This window comes from Phocoena phocoena, chromosome 1 (genome assembly GCF_963924675.1).
Source record: "Phocoena phocoena chromosome 1, mPhoPho1.1, whole genome shotgun sequence".
Taxonomy (NCBI): Eukaryota; Metazoa; Chordata; class Mammalia; order Artiodactyla; family Phocoenidae; genus Phocoena; species Phocoena phocoena.
In genome coordinates this window covers 101,608,775-101,636,398 of record NC_089219.1, presented here as the reverse complement: position 1 = coordinate 101,636,398, position 27,624 = coordinate 101,608,775, and the positions used below count along the sequence as shown (strand labels likewise).

The 27,624-nt window shown below is 35.2% G+C and overlaps 1 protein-coding gene across 2 annotated transcripts in view; it reads right to left on the bottom strand.

Annotated features, from left to right (window-relative positions):
• SYCP1 (synaptonemal complex protein 1) overlaps positions 1-27,624 on the bottom strand; it is a 148,755-nt gene that overhangs the window by 107,070 nt on the left and 14,061 nt on the right. For both annotated transcript variants that reach the window (XM_065879621.1, XM_065879627.1), the window contains exons 8-14: positions 20,527-20,585; positions 19,220-19,289; positions 18,535-18,608; positions 15,696-15,804; positions 6,803-6,897; positions 6,119-6,303; positions 4,829-4,896 (exon numbers count right to left, since the gene is read on the bottom strand). In XM_065879621.1, coding sequence (XP_065735693.1) covers positions 4,829-4,896; positions 6,119-6,303; positions 6,803-6,897; positions 15,696-15,804; positions 18,535-18,608; positions 19,220-19,289; positions 20,527-20,585 — 660 coding nt within the window. The remainder of the gene's footprint in view (positions 1-4,828; positions 4,897-6,118; positions 6,304-6,802; positions 6,898-15,695; positions 15,805-18,534; positions 18,609-19,219; positions 19,290-20,526; positions 20,586-27,624) is intronic.

Here is a 27,624-nt window from a genome sequence, read left to right as displayed (position 1 = left end):
ATACAAACACATGGAGGCTAAACAATACACTACTTAATAACGAAGTGACCACTGAAGAAATAAAAGAGGAAATTAAAAAATACCTAGAAACAAATGCCAATGGAGACACCATGACCCAAAATCTATGGGATGCAGCAAAAGCAGTTCTAAGAGGGAAGTTTATAGCAATACAAGCCCACCTTAAGAAGCAGGAAACATCTCGAATAAACAACCTAACCTTGCACCTAAAGCAATTAGAGAAAGAAGAACAAAAAAACCCCAAAGTTAGCAGAAGGAAAGAAATCATAAAAATCAGATCAGAAATAAATGAAAAAGAAATGAAGGAAAGAATGGCAAAGATCAATAAAACTGAAAGATGGTTCTTTGAGAAGATAAACAAAATAGATAAACCATTAGCCAGACTCATCAAAACAAAAGGGAGAAGACTCAAATCAATAGAATTGGAAATGAAAAAAGAGAAGTAACAACTGACACTGCAGAAATAAAAAAGATCATGAGAGATTATTACAAGCAACTCTATGCCAATAAAATGGACAACCTGGAAGAAATGGACAAATTTTTAGAAATGCACAATCTGCCAAGACTGAAACAGGAAGAAATAGAAAATATGAACAGACCAATCACAAGCACTGAAATTGAAACTGTGATAAAAAATCTTCCAACAAACAAAAGCCCAGGACCAGATGCCTTCACGGGCAAATTCTACCAAACATTTAGAGAAGAGCTAACACCTATCCTTCTCAAACTCTTCCAAAACATAGCAGAGGGAGGAACACTCCCAAACTGATTCTACGAGGACACCATCACCCTGATACCAAAACCAGACAAGGATGTCACAAAGAAAGAAAACTACAGGCCAATATCACTGATGAACATAGATGCAAAAATTCTCAACAAAATATTAACAAACAGAATCCAACAGCACATTAAAAGGACCATACACCATGATCAAGTGGAGTTTGTTCCAGGAATGCAAGGATTCTTCAATATACACAAATCTATCAATGTGATAAACCATATTAACAAACTGAAGGAGAAAAACCATATGATCATCTCAATAGATGCACAGAAAGCCTTTGACAAAATTCAACACCCATTTATGATAAAAACTCTTCAGAAAGTAGGCATAGAAGGAACTTTCCTCAACATAATAAAGGCCATATATGAGAAGCCCACAGCCAACATCATCCTCAATGGTAAAAAACTGAAAGCATTTCCACTAAGATCAGGAACAAGACAAGGTTGCCCACTCTCACCACTCTTATTCAACATAGTTTTGGAAGTGTTAGCCACAGCAATCAGAGAAGAAAAGGAAATAAAAGGTATCCAAATCGGAAAAGAAGTAAAGCTGTCACTCTTTGCAGATGACATGATACTATACATAGAGAATCCTAAAGATGCAACCAGAAAACTACTAGAGCTAATCAATGAATTTGGTAAAGTAGCAGGATACAAAATTACGGCACAGAAATCTCTGGCAGTCCTATACACTAATGATGAAAAATCTGAAAGTGAAATCAAGAAAACACTCCCATTTCCCATTGCAACAAAAAGAATAAAATATCTACGAATAAACCTACCTAAGGAGACAAAAGACCTGTATGCAGAAAATTATAAGACACTGATGAAAGAAATTAAAGATGATACAAATAGATGGAGAGATATACCATGGTCTTGGATTGGAAAAATCAACATTGTGAAAATGACTCTACTACCCATAGCAGGCTATAGATTCAATGCAATCCCTATCAAACTACCACTGGCATTTTTCACAGAACTAGAACAAAAAATTTCACAATTTGTATGGAAACACAAAAGACCCCGAATAGCCAAAGCAATCTTGAGAACGAAAAACGGAGCTGGAGGAATCAGGCTCCCTGACTTCAGACTATACTACAAAGCTACAGTAATCAAGACAGTATGGTACTGGCACAAAAACAGAAAGATAGATCAATGCAACAGGATAGAAAGCCCAGAGATAAACCCAAACACATATGGTCACCTTATCTTTGATAAAGGAGGCAGGAATGTACAGTGGAGAAAGGACAGCCTCTTCGATAAGTGGTCCTGGGAAAACTGGACAGGTACATGTAAAAGTATGAGATTAGATCACTCCCTAACACCATACACAAAAATAAGCTCAAAATGGATTAAAGACATAAATGTGACGCCAGAAACTATCAAACTCTTAGAGGAAAACATAGGCAGAACACTCTATGACATAAATCACAGCAAGATCCTTTTTGACCCACCTCCTAGAGAACTGGAAATAAAAACAAAAATAAACAAATGGGACTTAATGAAACTTCAAAGCTTTTGTGCAGCAAAGGAAACCATAAACAAGACCAAAAGACAACCCTCAGAATGAGAGAAAATATTTTCAAATGAAGCAACTGACAAAGGATTAATCTGCAAAATTTAAAAGCAGCTCACGCAGCTCAATAACAAAAAAATAAACAACCCAATCCAAAAATGGGCAGAAGACCTAAATAGACATTTCTCCAAAGAAGATATACAGATTGCCAACAAACACATGAAAGAATGCTCAACATCATTAATCATTAGAGAAATGCACATCAAAACTGCAATGAGATATCATCTCACACCAGTCAGAACGGCCATCATCAAAAAATCTAGAAACAATAAATGCTGGAGAGGGTGTGGAGAAAAGGGAACACTCTTGCACTGTTGGTGGGAATGCAAGTTGATACAGCCACTATTGAAAACAGTATGGAGGTTCCTTAAAAAGCTATAAACAGAACTACCATATGACCCAGCAATCCCACTACTGGGCATATACCCTGAGAAAACCATAATTCAAAAAGAGTCATGTACCAAAATGTTCATTGCAGCTCTATTTACAATAGCCCAGAGATGGAAACAACCTAATTGTCCATCATCGGATGAATGGATAAAGAAGATGTGGCACATATATACAATGGAATATTACTCAGCCATAAAAAGAAACGAAATTGAGTTATTTGTAATGAGGCGGATGGACCTAGAGTCTGTCATACAGAGTGAAGTAAGTCAGAATGAGAAAGACATATACCGTATGCTAACACATATATATGGAATTTAAGAAAAAAAAATGTCATGAAGAACCTAGGGGTAAGACAGGAATAAAGACACAGACCTACTGGAGAATGGACTTGAGGATATGCGGAGGGGGAAGGTTGAGCTGTGACAGGGCAAGAGAGAGGCATGGACATATATACACTACCAAACGTAAAATAGATAGCTAGTGGGAAGCAGCTGCATGGCACAGGGAGATTGGCTCCATGCTTTGTGACCGCCTGGAGGGGTGGCAGAGGGAGGGTGGGAGGGAGGGAGACGCAAGAGGCAAGAGATATGGGAACATATGTATATGTATAACTGGTTCACTTTGTTATAAAGCAGAAACTCACACACCATTGTAAAGCAATTATTTTTCAATAAAGATGTAAAAAAACTAATAAAAAAATAAACAAATGGGACCTAATGAAACCTAAAAGCTTTTGCACAGCAAAGGAAACCATGAACAAGATGAAAAGACTACCCTCAGAGTGGGAGAAAATATTTGCAAACAAATCAGCAGACAAAGGATTAATCTCCAAAATATATAAACAGCTCATGCAGCTCAATATTAAAAAAAAAAAAGACCCAATCAAAAAATGGGAAGAAGACCTAAATAGACATTTCTCCAAAGAAGACATACAGATGGCCAAGGAGCACATGAAAAGCTGTGCTAATTGTTAGAGAAATGCAAATCAAAACTACAGTGAGGTATCACCTCACACCAGTTAGAATGGGCATCATCAGAAAACCTAAAAACAGCAATTGCTGGAGAGGGTGTGGAGAAAAGGGAACCTTCTTGCACTGTTGGTGGGAATGTAAATTGATGCAGCCACTATGGAGAACAGTATGGAGGTTCCTTAAAAAACTAAAAATAGAATTACCATCTGACCCAGCAATCCCACCACTGGGCATATACCCAGAGAAAACCATAATTCAAAAAGACACATGCACCCCAATGTTCATTGCAGCACTATTTACAATAGCCAGAACACGGAAGCAACCTAAATGCCCATTGACAGACGAATGGATAAAGAAGATGTGGTACATATATACAATGGAATATTACTGGGCCATAAAAAGGAACGAAATTGGGTCATTTGTTGAGATGTGGATGGATCTAGAGACTGTCATACAAAGTGAAGTCAGAAAGAGAAAAGAAATATCGTATATTAACGCATATATGTGGAACCTAGAAAAATGGTACAGATGAACCAGTTTGCAGGGCAGAAATTGAGACACAGATGTACAGAACAAATGTATGCACACCAAGGGGGGAAAGCAGCGGGGGGTAGGGGGGGTGGCGGGATGAACTGGCGGATTGGGATTGACATTTATATACTGATGTGCATAAAGTTGATGACTAATCAGAACCTGGTGTATAAAAAAATTACATATATATATAATTATATATATATGTATATATATATACATATGTGTATATATGTACATATATATACATATGTACATATGTATATATATGTACATATATATATATATATATATATATATATATATAGTAAGAAAAATAAAAAAGACTACAAAACATCTGTTAGGCTCCTTACAATTCTAGGTATGTATGAACTGCATAATGAAACTGAAAAGTCTTTCTTAAGATTTAAATTTTCTATCTTTGAAAAATCAAATTAATAGTTATCAAATAATCACTATTGGTAAATGATGGAGGAGAAACTATATTTTATTCTGAAATAATGTTGATGGTTTTATAATTGGCTAATATTATCATGTACATATGTTATTCTCTAAAACTTACCCAGATCACTTGATTTCTTCTGAAGCTCGATGGTAAGTACTTTCAATTGATCTTCACTTCTTTCCAATCTTGTAAAATATATTAGTTCATAATGTAAAATATTCTTTTAGTCAGAATTCATCTAGTAACTAAAACTGGTGCAATTTAGCAACAGTATATCTTATCATAGATTCACTCATTCAATCATTACACATTTCTTGACAACCTACTTCGTGTCAGATAGTGTAACATTTCAAAACAAGATATTACTATTATACATACATAGTTGTATATTAATTACATCTACATAAAACCTCAAACTTATTGTCATGATTTATCTCTTAGCTATTGATGATAATCAAATTAATGCATCCTAGAACTTTGAAAGAGATTGAGTACATAACTACTATTATACTGAATTCTGCCTTAGGAACAATATATGAGAATTACCCAATTCACTTAACTCCACTGGCTTTCCATTTCCTCATCTATAAAACTGAGGTAATTGGAACAGATGACATCCAAAGTCACTTAAAATTTGAAAATCACCTGGATAGGTCAATCAAGAATATACAAGATTAGCTGAGCTAGAATATCTAGTTTTCCTTCCTTCACTATACACAAGCAGTAGAGAAGAAACTCTACTAGGCCCAGGTCATGACTTCAGAGAGAAGCTTATTCCTCTCTTTCATCTTCCAGACTTAATTAACCCTTATACTAACAGGACAAAAATAATTACCTAGGCCTCATAACACAACTTCATATAAACATTTCCTTAATACAAAGTAGTGGAAAACAGATGAAGTTTTTAACTCAAGTTTTAGAAAAACTATTTAGATGAAATGCACATGAATATTTTATATATATCTAACCATATTCATTAATCCATTGATTTATTAAAAATGTTTGAGTACCTACTCTGTACCAGGCTAGTTGTTAAATTTATAAATCACAAAGAAGGTTACAGACCCCAGTAAAAACAAACCAACAACCTAGGAAGTTATTTCTATTTAATAACCCACAGTTAATTAAATATGTGATATCACTGCATCAGCCCTTATGAGCTTGTCTATATTGCTTAACTCTATGAAAAGCATGCACGGGAACTATCCTAGAGAATACCTGCTATCTTTTTCTGGGATACCTGCCTACCCAATACAAACTCTTAAAATGTGTTCCCACTTTATATATAAAAAAAAGACTTGGTTATAGTTGTTATAGGAATTACAAGTCAATTGTCAATGAATAGAAAATGGCACTGAATATTAGAAGTAAATTGCTTTTATTCAGCTAAATAAGAAGTATTTTTACCTTTGCTGTTCTGTTGTCAATAATTCTTTCAAGTTGCAGGTAGTAGTTTTAAGTTCAGTAACCACAAATGAATGGGCAGCTTTAGCTTCATTAAGTTCTTCCATTTGCGCTTCTTTTTCTCCAGTGAGCTGATATATTTTTTTTGTTGCTATTTGTAAATCTTCCTCTAAAGCCTTTTGAGTACTCTAAATGAAATAAAGTACAAAAAAAACCCCTATGAACCAAGGGCCTTAAGAAAAAAGGCTGAATTCATCTGCTTTCTGTAATTCACTGCCTCTCCCTCCCTCTCTCCTTTTCTTTCACCCCTCCTCTACTCCACCCTGGCCAATCTGGAGTGCCACACCCACTACTCTTATTTCAATTCACCATTCCTCCAAAGCCCACCTATACTCCCAATCCCTCCATGGAGTCTTCCTAACCAATCCAGCCCATAATGTTCTTTCAATTCTTAGAAATATTGTAGAATTTTTGCCTGAATCATGTTGGTACCTAGCATAGTCTTGTATTTGTTATACTTTTGATGTGTTTTTATCAAATGTCTCTAAACTATAAGCATTTGTAGACAGAGATTGTATCTTCTCTGTTTGAAGCTTCAGGTCCTTGTACATAGTATTAGCATTCAGTAAATATTTGTTGACTGATGGTGTGAGAATTATCACACACTAATCAGTTTTTAAATCATACCACACTTATTTGCAAAGACATTTTAATATCTTCTAGTTCTGATGTCAAATGATCCTTCTTCTCATTTGATTCTTTTAAGCTTTCATTCTGTAATTCTAAAAAAGAAAGTTGCAGATAGGTAATACTTAATAAAAAATACATATCAAGAAAACAAGTTATTTGTAACAATTACTTTTTCCTCTATTACATACTCCAAAATGAGAGAGAATTATGCATATACAGATGCACTGATATCATCACCTTTTACTGACCTTTCAAGATTGTTATTGCCCAAGGACTCAAAGGTGAATATATAGGGACATTTTGTGCTACATTTTTTAATACTAGCTAAGCATTAGAAACAACCTAAATATCCAAAAGGAGACATTAAATTATGGTGATACAATGGTATATCATGTAGCCAGCCACTGTAAATGATGATATAGATGTTTATTTATTTATTACTAATTTTAATATTCATAAAAATCATAGAATAAAAAGGGCAACTTAAAAACAGTATTTATATAAATAGTACATGTGAAAGGAAAGAATACACATAAAAATCTCAAAAGTAATTTGTCTCCTAATGGTGAAATTATTCATGATATTCATTATTCCCTATCTTGATTTTTATATTTTTCTAAATAATTGCATTTACTTATTCAAATATTATGAAAAAAAGCTACTGACTCCACTTGATAGCTAAATATTTACTAAATCCTAAGTGCCAGGTGCTAGTTTATATGCTTTACACATATGCAGTCACTTTTCAACCTCATAAAAAACACTAAGGGAAAACTGTTCATACCCTTCTCTGGGTTCAAATTATTCTATTTCCTTTTACTAGCTACCTACACTTGGGCATGATACTTAACCAATCTCTCTCTACTTTTCCCACACGTAAAATGATAGTTATTCATATCTTGAAGAGTTCCTGTTAGGATTACACACGATAATGCAACTTAAAACATTTAACCACAGTGTTTTCTAGCATATAGTCAACAAATGTTAAATACTATTATGATGATGGTAATGATGGTATAGTGTATACCGAAACTGGACCTTAAAATTCAAGGTATTTACAGTACAACTGGGCAGGCAGACAAATAATCAAAGATAAGTGCTGATGGGTAGTCACTAGAAATTCTGGGAATATATCAATACATAGAGGGGACACCAAAGCTTAATAGGACCAGTAACGGTTAGAGGTAAGGGGAGACAGACATAGAGAGGGAAAGTTCCAGAAAATGACAGCTGGGTTGAAACATTTGAAAGCCAGTAACAATTAACAAGAGTAATGGGAGTTGGGAGAAAATCACAAGAGATGTGAAAGAGCATATACAAAGGCAAAAATGGAAGAGACAGGATGACACATTCTGAAATCTAAAGGAAATATATTTCAATAGCATGAAACTTAAAGTACGAGGGAGAAATCACAGCAGATATGATTGGAAAAATAATGACAAAATCATAACAGGATTCATATAACTTGCTCAGAGGTGTACGCTTCCTAAGTCATGAAAAACAATGAAGGATGTTAAACAACAGAATAATGTTCCAGGTTTATATTTTTTTTTAATTCCAATCTCAAAATCTGTGTAGAAATGAAGGGGCTAGTGCTCCAACTCTCAGAAAGAAATAGGAAAAGTAGATCTGGAGAGGGGGCAATGATAACTAAAGATTGTCTATTATCATACTATTTATAATGGTCTGTCAATAAGTGTCTCCTCTGAGAAACCATAATCACGAACTAGTACTTAGGCATGTGTGGGAACAGAATATATGCTGCTTGAATATCCTAAAAAGCTCCAAGCCAAAACTTAGTTTGAAGTTCCCCTAAGTTCCCCCAGGATTCCAGAAGCTGCAAATGTAAATTTCCTCTGTAAAAATATACTTCCAGTTCAGGTCTTAAAGAATTTCCACAGCTGAAATTACATGACCTCACAATCAAAAATCACAAGAGTAAACAAAGCACTACGAGCAAAGTCAGTAGAAGGAACAAAAGACAGACTTTGACCTGACTGTAAGATTTTAGATGTTAGAATTACTGGCTGTAGAATTTAAAAAATAAGTATTATATCATTTTTAAAAACTAAAAGAAGGAACTTCCCTGTCAGTCCAGTGGTTAAGACTCCATGCTTCCAATGCAGGGGGCACAGGTTTGACCCCTGGTCGGGGAACTAAGATCCCACATGCCGTGCGGTGCAGACAAAAATTTTAAAAACACAAAAATACTAAAACAAATAAGGGGACTTCCCTGGTGGCGCAGTGGTTGAGAGTTCGCCTGCCGATGCAGGGGACACGGGTTTGTGCCCCAGTCCGGGAAGATCCCACATGCATGGAGCGGCTGGGCCTGTGAGCCATGGCCACTGAGCCTGCACGTCTGGAGCCTGTGCTCCACAACGGGAGAGGCCACAACAGTGAGAGGCCCGCGAACCGCAAAAATAAATAAATAAATAATAAATAAATAAAATAAAAAATAAAAGAAATAAGGAAGATGTCCTAAAACTATCTAGAAATGACATATAAAATTGAAACTGACAATTTCACTGGGGTAATAGTGAGGTATGTCATTCAAACAAACATTCCTCTAAAAAGGAATAAAAATTCAGGATCAAATATTAAGAACATTAAAATCACTAAACTCCCAACGAAATAATAAGAAATTACCAGGCACAAAGTGAAGGGAAAATAGAAACTTAGAGAAGTAAGATAAGTACAAAACCTGCTTTTGCCTCAGGGGAATTTGCAGGTCCTGGCAAAGCTGGACTTTTGATTTGAAATTATGATGAAATGAGAAAAAGAAATATGAAAATCCAAAGACTATATAAGGTAAGAAGCCCAAGAATTAAACCTTTGTACAATAAGCTAGAACAATCATTATATGTGGAGGGAGCAAAAGTAAACAAACCCTCAAGCAAATCTACAGCACAGGTTCACATCACCTGAGTGGTCCAGTTAATCCCAAGCCATGAAACGGACTTAAGGTGGGTAGAGCCACCATGCACATGGTAAAAGTAAATAGGAATCTTCCAAAGAGGAAGTTAAATTACTTACATACTAGGCAAGGCTTACAATACTTACAAATTTTTTCAAGAAAAATAATAAACATGTAGTCAAAGACAACAAGGCACCCAATAAAACAAGGCTAAATAAATAAAACAAAATCTGGACTAAAATATATCAGAAACAAAAGACAGTATGAGGCCCACAAACATTTAAGATAAAGAATTATCAGAAAGAAACTATAAAATAGCTATTCTTAGTATATTTAAAGAATAAAAACCTTGAAAATAATAAGAAACAGAAAATTACATAAAGTAGAATAGCAGATTTGAAAAATAAGTAAGAATAACATCTTAAACATCTTAATAACTGAAAATAAAATTGGAAGAGTTCATAGTGGGTGAGAAACAAATGAAGAGAGAATTAGTGAATGACAAGATAGGTGAAAAGAAATCGTCAAGAATAAGGCACAGAAAAGCAAAACTGTGAAAAGATGGAAAAGAAATTAAGAGTCACAGAAGATAGAGAAAATTAACATGATTTTTATTCAAAGTTCCAGAATGAGAGGAAACAGAGAATAGAGCAAATATAATGTTTGAAGGAAAGCAATAATAAAGGACATTAATTTACAGATTCAAGAAGCTGTAAAATAAGATTAAGCATATATCTTAACATATCATACTGAAAATGCTAAAATATCAAAGGCAAAGAAAATCTAAAAAGCCACAATAGAGGGAGAAGATAACTTATATTCAAAGGTTCAACAGTTAGGTTGAAAAATGACACAAAGGAAGCCAAAAGAAAGCAAGATGCTACCTTCAGTGTTCTCAAACATATAGTTTTAACATATAGTGTGCCAACTAGAAATACATATCAAACAAAAAAATCCTTTCCAGATGAGAATGGATAAACAAACGTTCAGACAAAATCATCACAAGAATATGCTCACTAAAGCATATTCTAAGTATTACTCTTCAAGGTAGAAAGAATATGATCCAAACAAAAGATCTGAGAATTAAGAGGAGGGATCAAAATCAAGATGGCAGAGTAGGAGGACACAAAACTCACCTCCCCACGAGGAACACATCAAAAATACATTTATACGTGGAACAATTCTCACTGAAAACTAACTGAAGAATGTCAGAAAAACTCTTGTACATCCAAGGCTGTAAGAAAGATCCACATGGAATCCAGTAGAAAGGAAAGAGAAGCAATCAGATCGGGACCTGTGCCCCTGTGAAGAGACACGGAAGAGGAGGGGAATCCTCCTTGGGGAGAGAGCAGTTCAAACCACGTATTGGGCACCTCAGCTCTCAGGTCCAAAAGTGGGAAGACAAGTCCCCTAAGCTGGTTAGAAAACCAGTGAGACTAACAAGGGGGCTGTAAGAAACCTAAACTCAACTTGTGAAGAACTGTAACACTTGCTTACTCCTGAAACAAGGCAGAGAAAGCAAACTGAATCTGCACTGTACTCTGTCCCATTTCCCACAACTTCCACAGTGTGCTACCCAGCCTGAGCCAAGTGCCTGCTCAGGCTTTGCTTGCTTTGCCCGCAACTCCACACTACGTAAAGGGCTGCTGTGGCTGACCCGAGTGCTCAATTGTGAGGGACCATGCCAGCCCAAACACAAAACAGCATCTGAATAGGGAGGGGCATCCATTATCAGCACTTAAAGCAACAGTACATCAGAAGTGGTCCCAGGCTCTGACTACAGCTGACACCACCACAGCCCGCACCCAGACCCACACAGAGCACCCACACCAGCCCTGCCTACTCTGCAGTCCAACTCCAAACTAGGGTGAGGGTTGCAAAGGCATTTTAGTCCCATCTGAATGGGGCAGGGACAGCTATTAATGGTGCTTACAGATGCAGCACTTAAGCAGTCCAGACTCTGACTGTGACCAGGGATGCCACAGACCATACCCAGACCCACGCCGAGCACTTGCACTGGCCCCTCTTGCTCCAGCACTGCTCTGCATGGGGTAAGGGTGCCAGTGCTGGGAGGGAAGAGCACACACTTAGAAGGAACAAAGACAGATCAGACCAAACCCTTAGGTTTTCTCCTTGAGCAACGTGAGACCTGACCCTGCCCCCAATAGGGTGGTGTTGGCCACTTAGAAAAGAAACACCAGCTCACAACTGGCTCTGGCTCTAGTCCCTCCATCTCCAGCCCAACCTCTTACCAAGGTGATAGCTGCCAGCACATGCTGGGAAAAAACACGACTCACATCAGATCCCACTCTCCCACCACAGCCAATGGGCACACTCAGACTCTCCCATACAAGAATACCCCTTCAGGACCTCAATGGGTAACTTTTTCACCTAATTTCATCAAAACAGAGAAAGTTAAGCAAAATGAGAAGACAGATGAATTTCTTTCAATCAACAGAACAGGAGAAAAACCCTAAAAACAACTGATGAAACTAATAAATAATTTACCAAATAAAGAGTTTAAACCATTAGTAATAAGAATGCTACCTGAATTAGAGAAAAGAACAGATGAACACAGTGAGAATTTTAACAAGAAACAAGAAAATATAAAAAAGAAACAGTAAGAACTGAATAATACAATAATTAAATGAAAAACACACTACAGGGAATTAACAAGTGACTAAGTGATATAGAAGAATGCATAAATGATCTGAAAGATAGAAAAATGTAAATCGCCCAATCAGCAAAAATATTTTCCAGCAAAAATGCCAAAAAAGTCCTAAAAATAACATTAATCAAACAATATGTAAAATTGAATAAAATAACACAAAAATAATAATAAAAGTAGATTCATAACCAGGGATAAAAAGTTAATATTAGAAAATTAGGTTTAACATTAGAAAATAATCACTAATAAATTAAAGGGAAAAAAACATATGACAATCTCAATATATGCCAAAAAAAAGCACATTTGATAAGTCAATATCCATTATAAAACTCTTTGACAGTAATTCTCTTCCAGAAAGCAGGGATGCAATAATAAATAATTGCATTCCCCATAATTAGCTTTGTGCCTGACACAGAATAGAAAGGAGGTTAATAAAAGTTGAACAGATGAAAGAATGAGTAATTGTTTGAAAGAGGTAATATACATCCAAAAGAAAGTTTCCAACTGCCTTCCAACTGCATTATACATGGAATGTAGGACAATGTGCAGCTTCCATTCAAAAGATTAGCAGAGGAAGTAGAGACCTCAAATTTGTTAAAGCCAGAAGGTAAAGAAAACCTTCATTAATAGGTTTTGAGGGAAAAAAATTTTATATGCTACATAAGAAGAGCAAGGGTTTCAAAGACAAAGTTTGGAAAGTAGAGGAACAATAGGAGGTTAAGACAGGGAGAAAAGCCAACGTTGATAAGAGAATGAAAAAAGGTAATGGGTTTTAACCAAGGATGACTGATATGTGGCCTCATGAAAAAACCCAAACCCTCTCCAAACAGCATCCTATTTCAAAGTATAGTACTCTTAATACACAGAAAGAAAATAATCAAAATTTTCTCCCCTTAAATTTATTTCTTAAATCTCTGATCACTGATACTCTTTGCAGGCAACAAGTATTGGCAAGAGACAAAAATTAGGTAATAGCAAGAAAATATTAAAAATAAAAATTAGCTGATCATAATTCATTTAAATGGATAGTTCCAGGCAGAATGAAGTAGTCTGTAACAGAACAACTCTCATGCTGAAAATAACTAGAAAACACGAAACAAACCAAAACAGAAAGGACAAAAGAGGCTAAGATTCCTAAGAAAGAACTCCTGATAACTGAACTGACAAAGTGCAGCTGACATCTGCTGATTCTGGGTATGAGCAAGAGGTCTAAATGCTGCCTTGGTCCCAGCAGAGGGCCACTGCCAGGGGATAAAAAAAAGAGCATAGTTTTATTGGGTCTCAAAGAGCTGAAGAAACAAAACTGAAGACTCAAAAACCTCATAAACTTGACTATTTCCCTTCATTCAGCTCAGCCTCTAATTGCATTATAGTAATTAGCCCACCACACTCCCAATTTCTCCCTAGCAAACAGAAGACAATATCTCGAGCCTCTAACTTTTCTTATAACAATGTATGGAATTCAATCAAAAAATTACTGGGCACATCAAAAGATAAGGACAAATCACTAAAAAGTAAGACTGTAAAGGAATAGAAAGTAGAATGGGCTGAGGGGAGGAAGGAAGGGGAGTTACTGGTTAATGGGTACAGAGTTTCAGTTTTGCAACATGAAAAGAGTTGCAAGAGTTCTGGAGATAAATACTAGTGATGACTACATAACAATGTGAATGTATCTACACCACTGAGCTGTACACTTAAAAATGATTAAGATGGTAAGTTTTATGTTATATGTATTTTATCACATTTTTTAAAAAGAAACAGACCAACAGGTAAGCCAGATATTGAAATAAAAAGAAAATAGCTATAAAATATCAATGATTAATATATTCAAAAAGGATGAAATGTCATTTTTAAAAGAGGAGCATTAACCAGAGAATTGGAATCTTAAGAAAAATAATTGAATGGAAATTTAGAAGGAAAAAATATGATTAAAGTTAAGAATTCAGTAAATGAGTTTAAAACCAAATTAGACACCACAAAAGGCAGGGTTAGGTAACAGGTCAATAGAAGATCTCTAAGTTGAAACAAAAAGAAAAACAAATGGAAGATACATACATATGGGAAACAATGAAAAGTAACTTAAATGAATATATTTCAGTGGTTATGAGTCTGCAGAATCACATTGTATTAGTTATTTATTACCAGTAAGTTGTTTCCAGTTTATATAAGATTAAACATTCATTCATCCTAACACGTATTAAACTCCTATTATATATACATAGCAATATGCTGGGCACTAGAGTGACAAAGATATTTAGTGAGACACAGTACCTGCCCTCAAGACACTCATGGTCACAGGAGACACACAAGTAATGCTTAAGCCACTCTTAACAATAAGGAGTTCACTAGAATTTAGCCAGTAGATTTGGAGAGGAGGTAGGAGGTTCATTGTGGACAGAGTAAGTAGCCAAAAGCATGATGGTGAGATAGGAAGAACATAAAAGGTAAGGAAGTTAAACAATTTCAGTATATCTGGAGTATAGGATATAGTAGTGACAGTAAGGTGAAATGAGCAGGCATAGGTTAGCAGGAACTAGATAATTATTTGCCACATTTTTAAGAGAAAGGTGAAAAATGTCACAAGACCTCTATGATGTTCTGAAAGGGACATAGTATTTCACAAAGTGTATGCCTTTCAAGTGCCTTACTAGTTGAACAAGTTTGAAAAATACTCAATAATAATATAGTCTAAACATTACATGACACTAAAGATCCTTCATAATCTGATCCAAACATTTTTTTTTCCAGTCTCATTTACCTGAGTTCTTTAAGATACAGACACACCAATCAGTGTTTCAAATATACCCTAATTTTCACACTTCCATGACTTGCACAAGCCATTTCTTCTGCCTACACTCCCTCCTCCAATTCATTGTCCAGTGAACTTTTAATCATCTAAGGTTTAGTTTAACTAACAATTTTTTCTAAATGTCTTGCTCCAAGAATAATTAATAATTCCCTCCATAGTGCTCCCAGAGTATTCATTTATTTATAACATGTTTGAGTGCCTAATATATGCCAGGCACTTGGAATGCATCAATGAACAAAAAAAGACAAAGATCCTTGTTTTCATGGAGCACCTTATTGAAACTCTGAAGAAGGTGACAGTATTAAAAGGGATAAGAGGAGCACATATACTTTGAAAAATCTTCTTAAGTGACTATTATTCCCTCCTCCAACTGTTCCAACCTAGGTGGAAAATTACAGCATTAGAAAGCATTACAAAAAAATTGTAATGAAAGCTAAATTTAAAACATAACAAGAGGAATACATAAGACATTCTTATATTTTCTTATATAAATTCTTACTTGTTTTTTCCTCTAATTGATTAACTTTATCTCTGGACTCCTCTAGCAGAAATGTTAACTCTTTCATTTTCTTTTCTTTCTCAGTACTTTGGATCAATAGCAGTGATACCTAAAATGAAATATTTAAATACTACATTATAGATATGAAAAATTAAATATGACACCTTAGCATTTATCATTATCTGTGATTATTTTATGTACTTGCTTATATGCTTTTCAGCTGTCTGTGCCTGGCATTTAGTTATGTGCCTGTACGATAAACATTTATTGGATGAAGGAATGAACAAACTAATGCAATATACCCAATATTACAGTATGCGTTTTAAGTTATCACTTAGAAGATTATATATTGAAATCTACTCGTTCATTTATTCCATAAATATTATTGAGCACCTAATCTGTTCCAGAAACCATAATACGCACTGAATATACAGAGATGATGGAACTCACCTTCAAGAAACTCACAGCCTAGACCAGGATACAAACAACTATACTTGAATATTATTAGTAATAAGACAAAAATGTTATAGGAATCAAGAAAGGAACACCTAAATCAGTCCTGGGGGAGGTAATCAAAAATTAATCCTTCTCAGAGAACTGAACTGAGTCTTGATAGACAAGTACAAATTAATCAGGCTGCAGGGGAAATGAACATTCTAGACTTGTATGAGAACACAAAGGATCAAGAGATCATGCTTCTATTCAGAGAACTGAAAATATTCAGATGGCTAGAATACAGAGTGCATGTAAAGAAAAGGTGAAAGATAAACTCATAAAGATAGATTGAAGACTTGCAGATTCAACATGGCAGAAAGACCTCTATGCCCTATTTTCATCATCAAATCACCCAAAAAGTAACCAGGAAAACAACAAAGGTGGACTTCATCTTCCATGAAACCACGAGACTTCTATAATCCAAACCACAACATGTAAAAAAGGAAAGCAGTTAGAATGAACAGAAAAGGATTTAGTATAGAAAAGCAAGGTCAAAACTAAGAGTCTAGGGGCTTCTCTGGTGGCGCAGTGGTTAAGAATCTGCCTGCCAATGCAGGGGACAAAGGTTCAAGCCCTGGTCCGGGAAGATCCCACATGCCGCAGAGCAACTAAGCCCATGTGCCACAGCTACAGAGCCTGCGCTCTAGAACCTATGAGCCACAACTACTGAGCCCATGTGGCACAACTACTGAAGCCCGCGCACCTACAGCCCATGCTCCAAAACAAGAGAAGCCATCACAATGAGAGGCCTGTGCACTGCAACAAAGAGTTGCCCCCACTCACCACAACTAGAGAAAGCCCGTGCGCAGCAACGAAGACCCAACGCAGCCAAATAAATAAATAAATAAAAATAAATTTAAAAAAAAAAAACTAAGAGTCTACACAGGGAAGATTACAAATGAGAAGATAATTCAATCCCAAAGAAACAGAATGTTTCAAGAATTAGAAGCAACAGACACTGCGAAAGGTAGGTATGAAACAGGAGACTAAGTATAAGGAGACTGGAAGTCTGCAGAGTAGTAAGACCTCCCTAGGCCCTCTTAACCCTCCTTCCCTGGACTCTACTCCCTGAAAGCCAATGTAGTCAGTGAACTAACCTACTCCATCTTCATAAGAGACACTGGTATGATCAAACTGAAAAAAAGAATCTCTAAACCTGGGTATTCCAGGCACAGGAAGGGGTGGAGACAAAGGATATAATTGAGAAGTCAGCATATGGAATGATGAGACTCAGCTTGTCCTTCCTACCCTGCCAACCCAGCCCCAAAATGCCATCAGCAAAGTTTACATTCCCAGGCAGGAATTTGGAGAACTCCAGAAAAAAAAGCCTTACAAATAATGACATTTAGGAGTCCCCAACAAAAACACTAGCTGGCCACAGCATAATTTTACAGGGAACCCCCCAAATCTGTAAGCTCTGCTCATGTACCCAGGATTCCAACAAGCTTCTTAGCACTTTATTCTATTTTTGTGTTCTGTAATAATAAACACAATTTTAAATTTTAAGAAGACCTTCTTCTTTCAGAAATCTGGTTTAAAAAATACAGTTAAAATACAGAAAAAATTGTTAACTCTTTCAAAAGATCAATGTATAACACATAAATCAGAATTCTATCATTTAACCAGAACTTAAAGAAACTCTAAGAATCTTCTCTGTACTTTCAATTAACATTTGCCATTATTGTTCAAGTAGATATCCTTATTATCTATAATTACAAGGTATCTGTGGCAAGTCAGATAAAAACTCAGGAAAAATAGGGGGAAGTAGAGAGATGAGGATTCTTTTCTATATTTCATTTTCCATTCTGGATTCAGAAGGCTTGAAACTGTTAAAGTTGGCATAATAATCATCTGAAATCAACATTCTTGTGACTGCAAAAGAACACAGACTCATCATTTTCAAGTCTCGCACTGTGTGTCATTAATAGAAAGAAGCAAAAGAATGTTTTAGTTCCCCTTGATTGGTGTCATAAATAGTGTATTTCAAAATAAACTGCAAAATGTGGGTCGAGTGGTCAATCATCATCATCTTTATATTTTATGAGGTTTCTGTCTGAACAAAACTTCTCACAAAATAATATATTTTTACAGCAATGTCCTAAAACCCACTAATATAAATATTGTAGAAGATTCACTGATTTTAAAAAAGGACTAGCATTTAGTATGTATAAATTTGAGTCAATGGAAATTAAGGCAAATGGAAAATATATTTAAATATGTATAATATTAAAATTCTCTCAGAAATTTATCAAGCAGGCAGCAAGTACAAATTTCTCTTGAAATTTTAAGTATCTCATGAATTAGCAAGTATAAAGAATACAGAAAGTTGATTTTTAAAAAGCACCTGCTTTTCCTTGTTATTTACTTCCTTCTTGTATTGTTCATCAAGATGTTGGATTTTTTCATAATCTTCCTTTACTTTAAAAATAAAACAAATACACTTTAATATCTTCACATAATTGTATAACAAACAAAATTTTAAGTTTCTGATATTTTATTTCACTTCCTTATTTATCTAGATATTAAACCCCAAAGGTTTCTAACAAGTTAAAACTGCTATTTTCTTGCTGCTAACTTTCTGTTTAGTAAAATAAAGAATTTAAATAATATCAAAGTTACAATAACTTTTAAAAATCCTATCATTCTTATAATACCAGATATATAAAAGTTTTTTCTTTATAACACACTAGTCTGAAATAACAGATTTTAAATGTGTATGTACATTATTATTTTAACATGCAACTTGACCAAGAAATGTAAAAATAAGACCAAATCACACTTCAAATCACCAAATCACACCATTATACAAACCATAATTTGATTTCAGGGAAAATGTAGCTTTTGAAGCCAAAAGGGTATTTTTAACATATACCAATTTCCTGCCACATTCCACAAGATTTTGAGGGGCTTATAAAACCATATACAATACAGAAATTTTTTAATAGTTTAGGCATCAAGCTGAAGGTATGAAAACATTAGCAGAATCTAATAAACAGCAAAAGAGTAATATAAAAAATAAGGATTCCTACCCTTAAAATGGATTTCCAGTCTGGAATTCTCAGCTTGCACACGAAGTTCCTCAAAAGCTATTATCATTTTCTGAAATACATTTAACTTTTAAGAATCATACTTAGACTTTTTAAATAGCTTTCCTCAAACAATGAAAATAATAAATTTGTATCATCTGATCATTATACTTAAAACTATACAACTTTGAATAATGAAAATTCTATAACTTTTAACAATTAAATAATTTACTAAAATATTAAGAGTGCCTATTAAGGTAGCTTCCCAGGTATTTGAAGGCACTGAAGACAGGTTATATATCACCGAACAGCAAAAAAACAATTGTTGGTACTCTAGTCATTTACTTAATAGCCCATATCAAAATCTGTAATTTTCTATTGATTTTTGCTTATGTATTTCTGTCTTCACTAAAGTGTAACCTCTGTGAGGTCTCTCCCCATAAGAGTTCAAATTATACTTCCATTACCTGGCAGCATGAGTTCATTCACATTCAACAAATCCTGATTTGTAAAATTGGATGAATTCATTTATTCATTTAATAAATAGTTACTGAGTGTCAATTATGTGCCAGGCACTGTTTTAAGCACTTAGGATATAAGACAAAGTCCTTACCCTATTGGAACTAACTTATATTTCAGTGTAAGAAAGAATATATATACACACACACACATACACACACACGTGTATATCAAATAAATATCATGTAGTTTTAAGTGCTCTTCAGAAAAGTTAGACAAGTTGAGGAGATAGAGGATAATTGAACAGAAAGACATTTTAGGTAAAGTAGTAAAGGGGATAATAAAAAAAGCAGAATGAAGCTTATGAGTTTGCATAAGATCTTGGATACAGAAGTTCTAGATAGAAGGAACAAATTCAAAGAAGCAAGATCAGAAAGAGCTTAGCAAGTTTGAGAAACAAAAAAGGAACAACTATAGAAGAGAAGCAAAGTGGAAAATGATAGGGATGGGGTAAAAAAGGTAAACAGGCAACAGACAGACTGATAATACTGGTATGTTTTTCAAATTAATGGTTAAGTGTCACAATGTGCTAGTCTCTGACACAGAGTTAATACCTAATAAATTAAGTTAAATGGTGTCACTAACATGTAAATTCAAAAAATATTTAAAAACAGAACATTAATACTCATAGTATATATAGAACCCTGGGAATTTTATTGGATATAATCATATATCAAAAGATAAATAATAATCCCTTTAGCAAGAACAATTGTTCATATCTTTGTAGCTATCACTCTAATTTGCTTAGAAATGCCTCTGTTTAAAATATTCAAATTTTCAATACCACTTACCTCAATGTTACTATTTAGGTCCATATAAACTTGCCTAGTTTCTTCCCGCTCATATTCATCTATTATAAATATAAAATTTTCAAAAGTAAATTTTAAAACAATTACAATTCCAATAAGATAATACTCAAATGTCTCCGGTAAACATTAAAATATTTAAAAATCTGTGTTAGTAAAGGGCACTGGTATATCTTTTGAGTCTTTTAAAGTAGTATCAAAAGCAGCTTCATAGTAAGGTATGGTCATACTTCATGACATCAACCTCAAAAGCTAGGTGCTGTTCAATTATCTCTAATTTCCTTTTATAGAATTACTACTATTCATTAATTTATTCCAACTTTGTAAAATATATTTACAGTTTTAGACTTTACAATAAGTAGGGATTTAACCACTAATCTATGAAGTATTTTTCCTTTGTATATTTAAGATTCTTGAAGTACATGTGAAAGGCAAAGCTCACTCTTGTTTCTGCTCTATCTCTGAAGAGGCAGGAAAGAAGATAAATCTCAAGACCAGAGGAACAAGTTAAGAATAGGTGTAGCCCCAAGAACAAATCTCCTGTAAATCCTCTATAATATTTTTTAGGGTTTTCTTTTTTGGTTTTTTTTTTAACCTGAGCAATGATTCCCTCTAACTATATATTCAAGCCTCGAGTAAAGTCAGTAAAACTTAGAGTTGATAGGTGGTGTTGTAGAGAATTAAGGCACGAGGCAGGAAAAGAAATGCAGCTGTCCCATCATCATTCTCCCAGGTAAGGCCAAGCAACACAGAAACCACATTAGACTAAAGGGAGGGTATTGGTCCTATACTCTCAGTAACAAGCTGCAAAACAAGAGAACGACAGCTACGATAGACTCAAATGTCAATGAAGAGCCAAATGAACTGACTTTAGAAGAATACAAGTATCCTAAATGCCTCAAAAATACTGGAGAGAGCTCTAGACTTATCACAGCCCATGGAACAGGAGCCAAACCACTTTTATTTGAATATTAAAGGGCTGGAAAATTTAGAGAAGTAGAGACAGAACACATCAGCATTTCAACAGAAAGATGGTTCATCCTTCTCACTCCATCTATTCACTGTCTCATATTCACTAACAAACACATTTAGCAACAAACCTTCTCTATTCCACAGAAATTATCTGCACCAAAGAACTGCATTCTATTGCCAACACCTCCAATCTTCCCATTACCACTACCACCAGTACTTCCAAAATACCCTCCAGTCATTCTTCCAATAGGCAAGTACTGAAAAGCAAATAAATAAAACTACAAAAAAGAAAATAAATTGGTATAGATGTACTTTACAGTTGTCAGGAGCAAGTTGCTACAGGTGGCATAGAGAAGGGACTTTGGTAGCAGAGTGTTCTAATATACTGACATAATACTGTAACAGTATAAGCCTACCTTTTTGGTTTTCCTGGTATCTATCTATCTATCTATCTAAACTCCCTGGTTTTCCTGGTATCTATCTATCTATCTATCTAAACTCCCCACCCCCACCTCCTCCCTTCCCTCTCTCTCTCCTCTCCCTCCTCTCTTTCTCTCTCTCTCTCTCTCTCTCATACACATACACACACACACACACACACACACACACACACTTACTTTGCCCTAATTTGGCCAACTAGATCTTGCCGCATTCATCATCTTAAATAAGAAATGATTCAACCAAAAGCAAAGAAAATGTCTATGAGTTTCAAAAGCCCAGTGTTGGGATTAGGGGAAAGATTCAAGATATAAACAAGTAATAGATTTTCAAAATATATAAGTCAGAACAAAGCTTCCATCCTCTAGACCTAAGAAATATTTACCAGTTTGTAAGGAAGAAGCCTTTAAAAGGGGAAGCTGAGAGAGCTTATTAGATTCTGGCAGGTACTTAAGAAAGGGTTCACAAATACCATATGCTAACACATATATACGGGATCTAAGAAAAAAAAATGTCATGAAGAACCTAGGGGTAAGACAGGAATAAAGACACAGACCTACTAGAGAATGGACTTGAGGATATGGGGAGGGGGAAGGGTAAGCTGTGACAAAGCCAGAGAGTGGCATGGACATATATACACTACCAAACGTAAAATAGATAGCCAGTGGGAAGGAGCCGCATAGCACAGGGAGATCAGCTGGGTGCTTTGTGACCACCTAGAGGGGTGGGATAGGGAGGGTGGGAGGGAGGGAGATGCAAGAGGAAAGAGATATGGGAACATATGTATATGTATAACTGATTCACTTTGTTATAAAGCAGAAACTAACACACCATTGTAAAGCAATTATACTCCAATAAAGATGTAAAAAAAAAAAAAAAAGAAAGCGTTCTGTAGCCCTCTACCCTCATCAAGCTAAGCTTCAGGGTTGGGGAACACAGAAATCCCAGAGAGTTAGGGCAAACTAAGAGTAGAGTGGGGCTGTGCTTCTTTTTTTCTTCAGTATAACTCTAGGAAGATGACAAAACCTGAGAAGAAATGCCTGTGAAATATATATAGACAGGTAAGACCTTAAACAACTTCATAATTTCCCTTGTTCCAACACGTTGTGCAACTGAGCATGGTGGGATAAAGCACAGAGAACCAGCATACCTGAATAGGCCCTGAGGACTGGTATGAGGAGCAGCTCACCAACTATCTGTGTGGACAAATAACTGAATACCAATTGAAATGATGAAAAGTCTCAGAGGATAGATGACTGAGAAACAAACGTCCCTCTCTACCACATGGTACTATATGGGCACCCCCAAATTTACATACAATCCCAGGGAAAGAAGAAAAATTCCCAAATTTACTGAGATAATTTCTTCCACACTAGCAGAATGAAGGCTTTAAGATATAAAGATACAAAAAAGATATAAAAATATAAAAAATATAAATATAAAGATACAAAACATCTTAAAAATTAAGAATTTTTAACATTTTAAGACATAAAAATCTTGTGCATACTTGAGTTTGTTGACTAAAATCACTCAGAATCATATATTCTACAAAATTTATCAGAGTACGAGAAAACCACACAGAAGGGACAGAAAAGAGATTCAGCTACCATAAGTAGAGCCATGCAAGGTGAAAACATTAGAAATTGCTCAGTGACCTGCTGTACAACTATAAATATAAAAAGAGGATTCAACCACTATACTAGGACCAAGCTCAGTTTATCACCTAGTTTGTTTATTTAGTCTAGATAGTTCTTGCTTTTTTCAATGATGTATATGATTAGAAAACCTACACGAGGCCTATGAAAAAATACTGTCAAACAAAGAAAAGGGAACATGAAAGATGTTAAAAGGAACAGCCTATCTCTGAAAATGAACTCTAGAGAATTCAGATGAAAATTTCAGAAAACTATTTGGTATTCTCAACAGAACCAAGAAAATATGGTCTCAGTGAAAGAGGAAGATACAGTCATAAAGAAAGAACAGGCCATGTTAGAAATTCAAGAAATGGGGTGAATTAAATAGAAAAAATAAATAAGGAGGAAAGGAGCAATGGCTTAGATAATGAGAGACTCAAAGGAACTAGAGATTAGAGGCAGGACAGGAAAGAACTGATACTTCAGAAGTCAAATTGTTTCCTAATACAGGAAACAAACATAAATTGAGGGGGTGGGGGAACAAATATTAAAACAATTAGAGAAACGAAGAACAGAGGGCCAACAAACAAATAATAAGTATGCCCAAACAGAAATCAGAATAAGTGACCAAAGATATCATAAGGCTTTCCTGGTCTAAAGAAATAGACTGGTGCATATAGATCCAAATGGTTGCACTGACAAAACTGTAAATCATAAGGATCATGAAAATGCCAGAGTCCTGGCAAGGGGGAAAATATATGCATAAATACATATACTATATATTTAGGTAGAAATCTAGGTATAGATAAATGGAACTGTGATTATCCCCATTTCACAGATAACAAAAGTGTGACACAGAAAAATTATGTTGTTTGCTAGGATCCCAAAATAATAAGTGGTGGTACATGATTAAAACACAGGTCTGCCTAATGAAAACCAGTAGGGGTAAATGCAAAGAATGTTATTTGGATCCAAAAATCTAAGTGCACTTGCAAAGAATGAAGTAAAAAAAAAAAAAAGTGAAAGATTTTAATGACTAGTGAAGTCACTAAAGCCTATAATACAATGTGACTATCAAATAAGCTGACTTTAGAGTTCATTAATGACACCTACAATTAGACAAGAAATAGTCCTTTACACAGGTCAAGTTACACATTAGATTACCTAATACAGATCTGGACTCCTAAATATAACAACAATATTCAAACAGATCAACCAAAATAACAAAAGTACAAAGAATCTTGAAACATCTAGGCTGAAGAAGACAAGATTCAGAAAGGACAAGTAACCACCTTTAAAAATCTAAAGAGATAAAAAAGTGCTTAGACTTTTTCTGTATGCCTTAAGGAGAAGAAATACAATAAGAGAGAAACTACAAAGAGATTTCAATATAAGAGATTTCAACAGGAAATTCCCTGGAGGTCCACACTTTCACTGCAGGGGGCCCAGGTTCCACCCCTGGTGGGGAACTAAGATCCCCAAGCTGCCTGGTGTGGCCAAAAAAACAAAAAGAGAGAGAGAGATTTCAACATAAAAATAAGAGCTGTGCTTAAATGACAGCCTCGGGGTTAGTGGGTTTCCAACACTGAATATGTTCAAACACAGGAAAGAGACTACCACTTGGTAGTCACAAAGGAAATTATTAATTTCCTATAAAAGAATTAAAGCAATGGATATGTAAATAGACCAAAAAGCTTTAAAGTCCTTTTCAACACTAAGTAATTTAGATTAAGGAATAAGGCTACAGAAAAAAAAAAATGTATGCAGTACTTCGAATGGCAGGCTAAAGAATTCCAATGTACTTAACGTGAGCAATAGACAGCCATTTAAAGGTTTGTTTTTTTTTTTAAGATATATCTAAGAACAAACTTATTCTTTACTTATTCATTCATGAATTTATTTATTGCCTGCTATCTTCACAGACACTGTGCAAAGTGTTGAATATACTGAGTCAAATAAGACACGATCCCTTGCCTGCAAGCTTACAGTGAGATGTAGTAGGTACTCAGTATATGTTGAAGGAATTCATAAATACATGGTAAAGGTATACTAAGGGTACTAAGTAAAAGAAGAGGAGCATCTAAGTCAGAGTGAAAAACTAGGGAATATTTCCCAAGGGTGGTAATAATTACTCTGAGTTTTGAAGGACAAATATGAATTAACAAGATGAAAAAGGAAGGAGGATCAGCCAATAAACATATGCAAAAACTCAGAAGTATAATCTGTTTGAGGGTTAACAAGTAGTTCTCCATGAGCTTGTGTATGTGGGACATGTGAAAAGATTTGGCAAGGTGAAGGGAAGTGGCAAACACCATGCTATCCTGAAAATTATGGAAAGCCACTGAAAAAATTAGACAGTGACATTATTTGATCTGTATTTTGAAAAAGCAACCAGGACTCTGTTTTATGGTAATGACTAAATAATTCAGACCAACCTTCCTCCTAAAGATAAAAATCTGGAGGAATTTTTTGAATTATTGAAAGAATCAAAGATCTAAAAAGATAGTGATGAATCATCAGGCCAAGAATAGGCTGAGGATTATAACTCAGAAAACCTAAACCAACTTCCAGTATCAGTCAAGATGGAATAAGCCCACTATAGCCTTTCTCTCCCATTGATTACAACTAAAAACTCTGGATGAAATCCATAAAGCAACTACTTGAGGAATCTGAAAAGTAAGCAAAAGCAGGTAGATTGGGAAGAAAAGTAAAATCTTGAAGAAATGACTCATGTGAAGGCGAGTTTCCTGTTTGTTTATTTTTTTTCCTACCTTCTCTCCTAGCATTACTAAAGTATAAGGGCCCAGCAGAACTATAAAAGCAAAAGGAAATCCCTTTTTTTTTTCTTTTTTTTTTTCTCTTCCTGCCCTGCCCCAAAGGTGGCTCCAGTAGTGGAGCTACAGCAGCCATGCAGCAAGGACATATAAAACCCCAGGAGAAACTCCATGTCTCTCACCAAAGGACAGGAGGACGGGACCCCTGTAAGGCTGAGGGTGAAGGGGCGATGCTAGAGAGAGCTGGAGAAGGTGATTCCCTAATTATTTGTATGACTTGGCACAAGTGCCATAGGGAAAAGGGAGGATGTGCATGTACAAGATAGACCCAAGGCAAATATAGCAAGTCCCTCTGAAATCACTATCCAAGTCCCAGAACTAATCTAATCTTGAGTGGAGCGTACATGAAACAGACGCAGAGTAACATGGCAAAAGCTTTGAAAACTGAACTGACAATGGAACCCCAGCACACAAAAGGTAAGATAGAACTTGTGATCTAAACTTGAGTTGCATATCTGCTAAAATACAAACAAACAAACAAACATTTTCCAGGGGATTTTTAACAGGACCCAGAATCTCACAACATGTCCAGGATATAATCTAAAATTTCTCAGCATTCAGAGAACTAGGAAAATGTCACATCACTCTAAGTCTCAAGCAAGCAAGCAAAAATAATGAAGTACACAATGAGATAAACAATAAGAACTAGAATCTACAAAACAACAAACCACAGAAACAGATCCCAAGGGATTCCAGATATTGGCATTGCTGGACAAAAAATTTAATAAAACTAAGCTTACTATGCTCATGGAGACAAAAAAAAAAAAAACGAGCTTAAAAATTTCTGCAAGGAATTTGAAACTCTAAAAAGTAACATTACAGATATTTTTTAAAGAACAGAACCAGAGAATACAAGAGCAGAAATAAAGGCCTAACAGATGAATTTAAAAACAGTTTAGAAACAGCTAAATAGAGAATTAGTGAACTGGAACAAAGCAGAAGAAATTATCCTGAAGGGAGCACAATGAGAAAAGAAGATGAAAGATACAAAAAAGGTAAGAAATATGGAAGGAACAGCACAGTGACCTCACTGTTATGACTTGAAAAGATTCAACAGGCTCTCATCTAAGGGATTTTGCATTTGCTCTTTCCTCTGCCTGAAATATTCATTCCCAAAATAGCTACATGATACATTCCCTCATTTATTCAGGTCTCTAATCAGATACCACTTAATCAGAAAAAAAATTCCCCAAATACCCTATCCC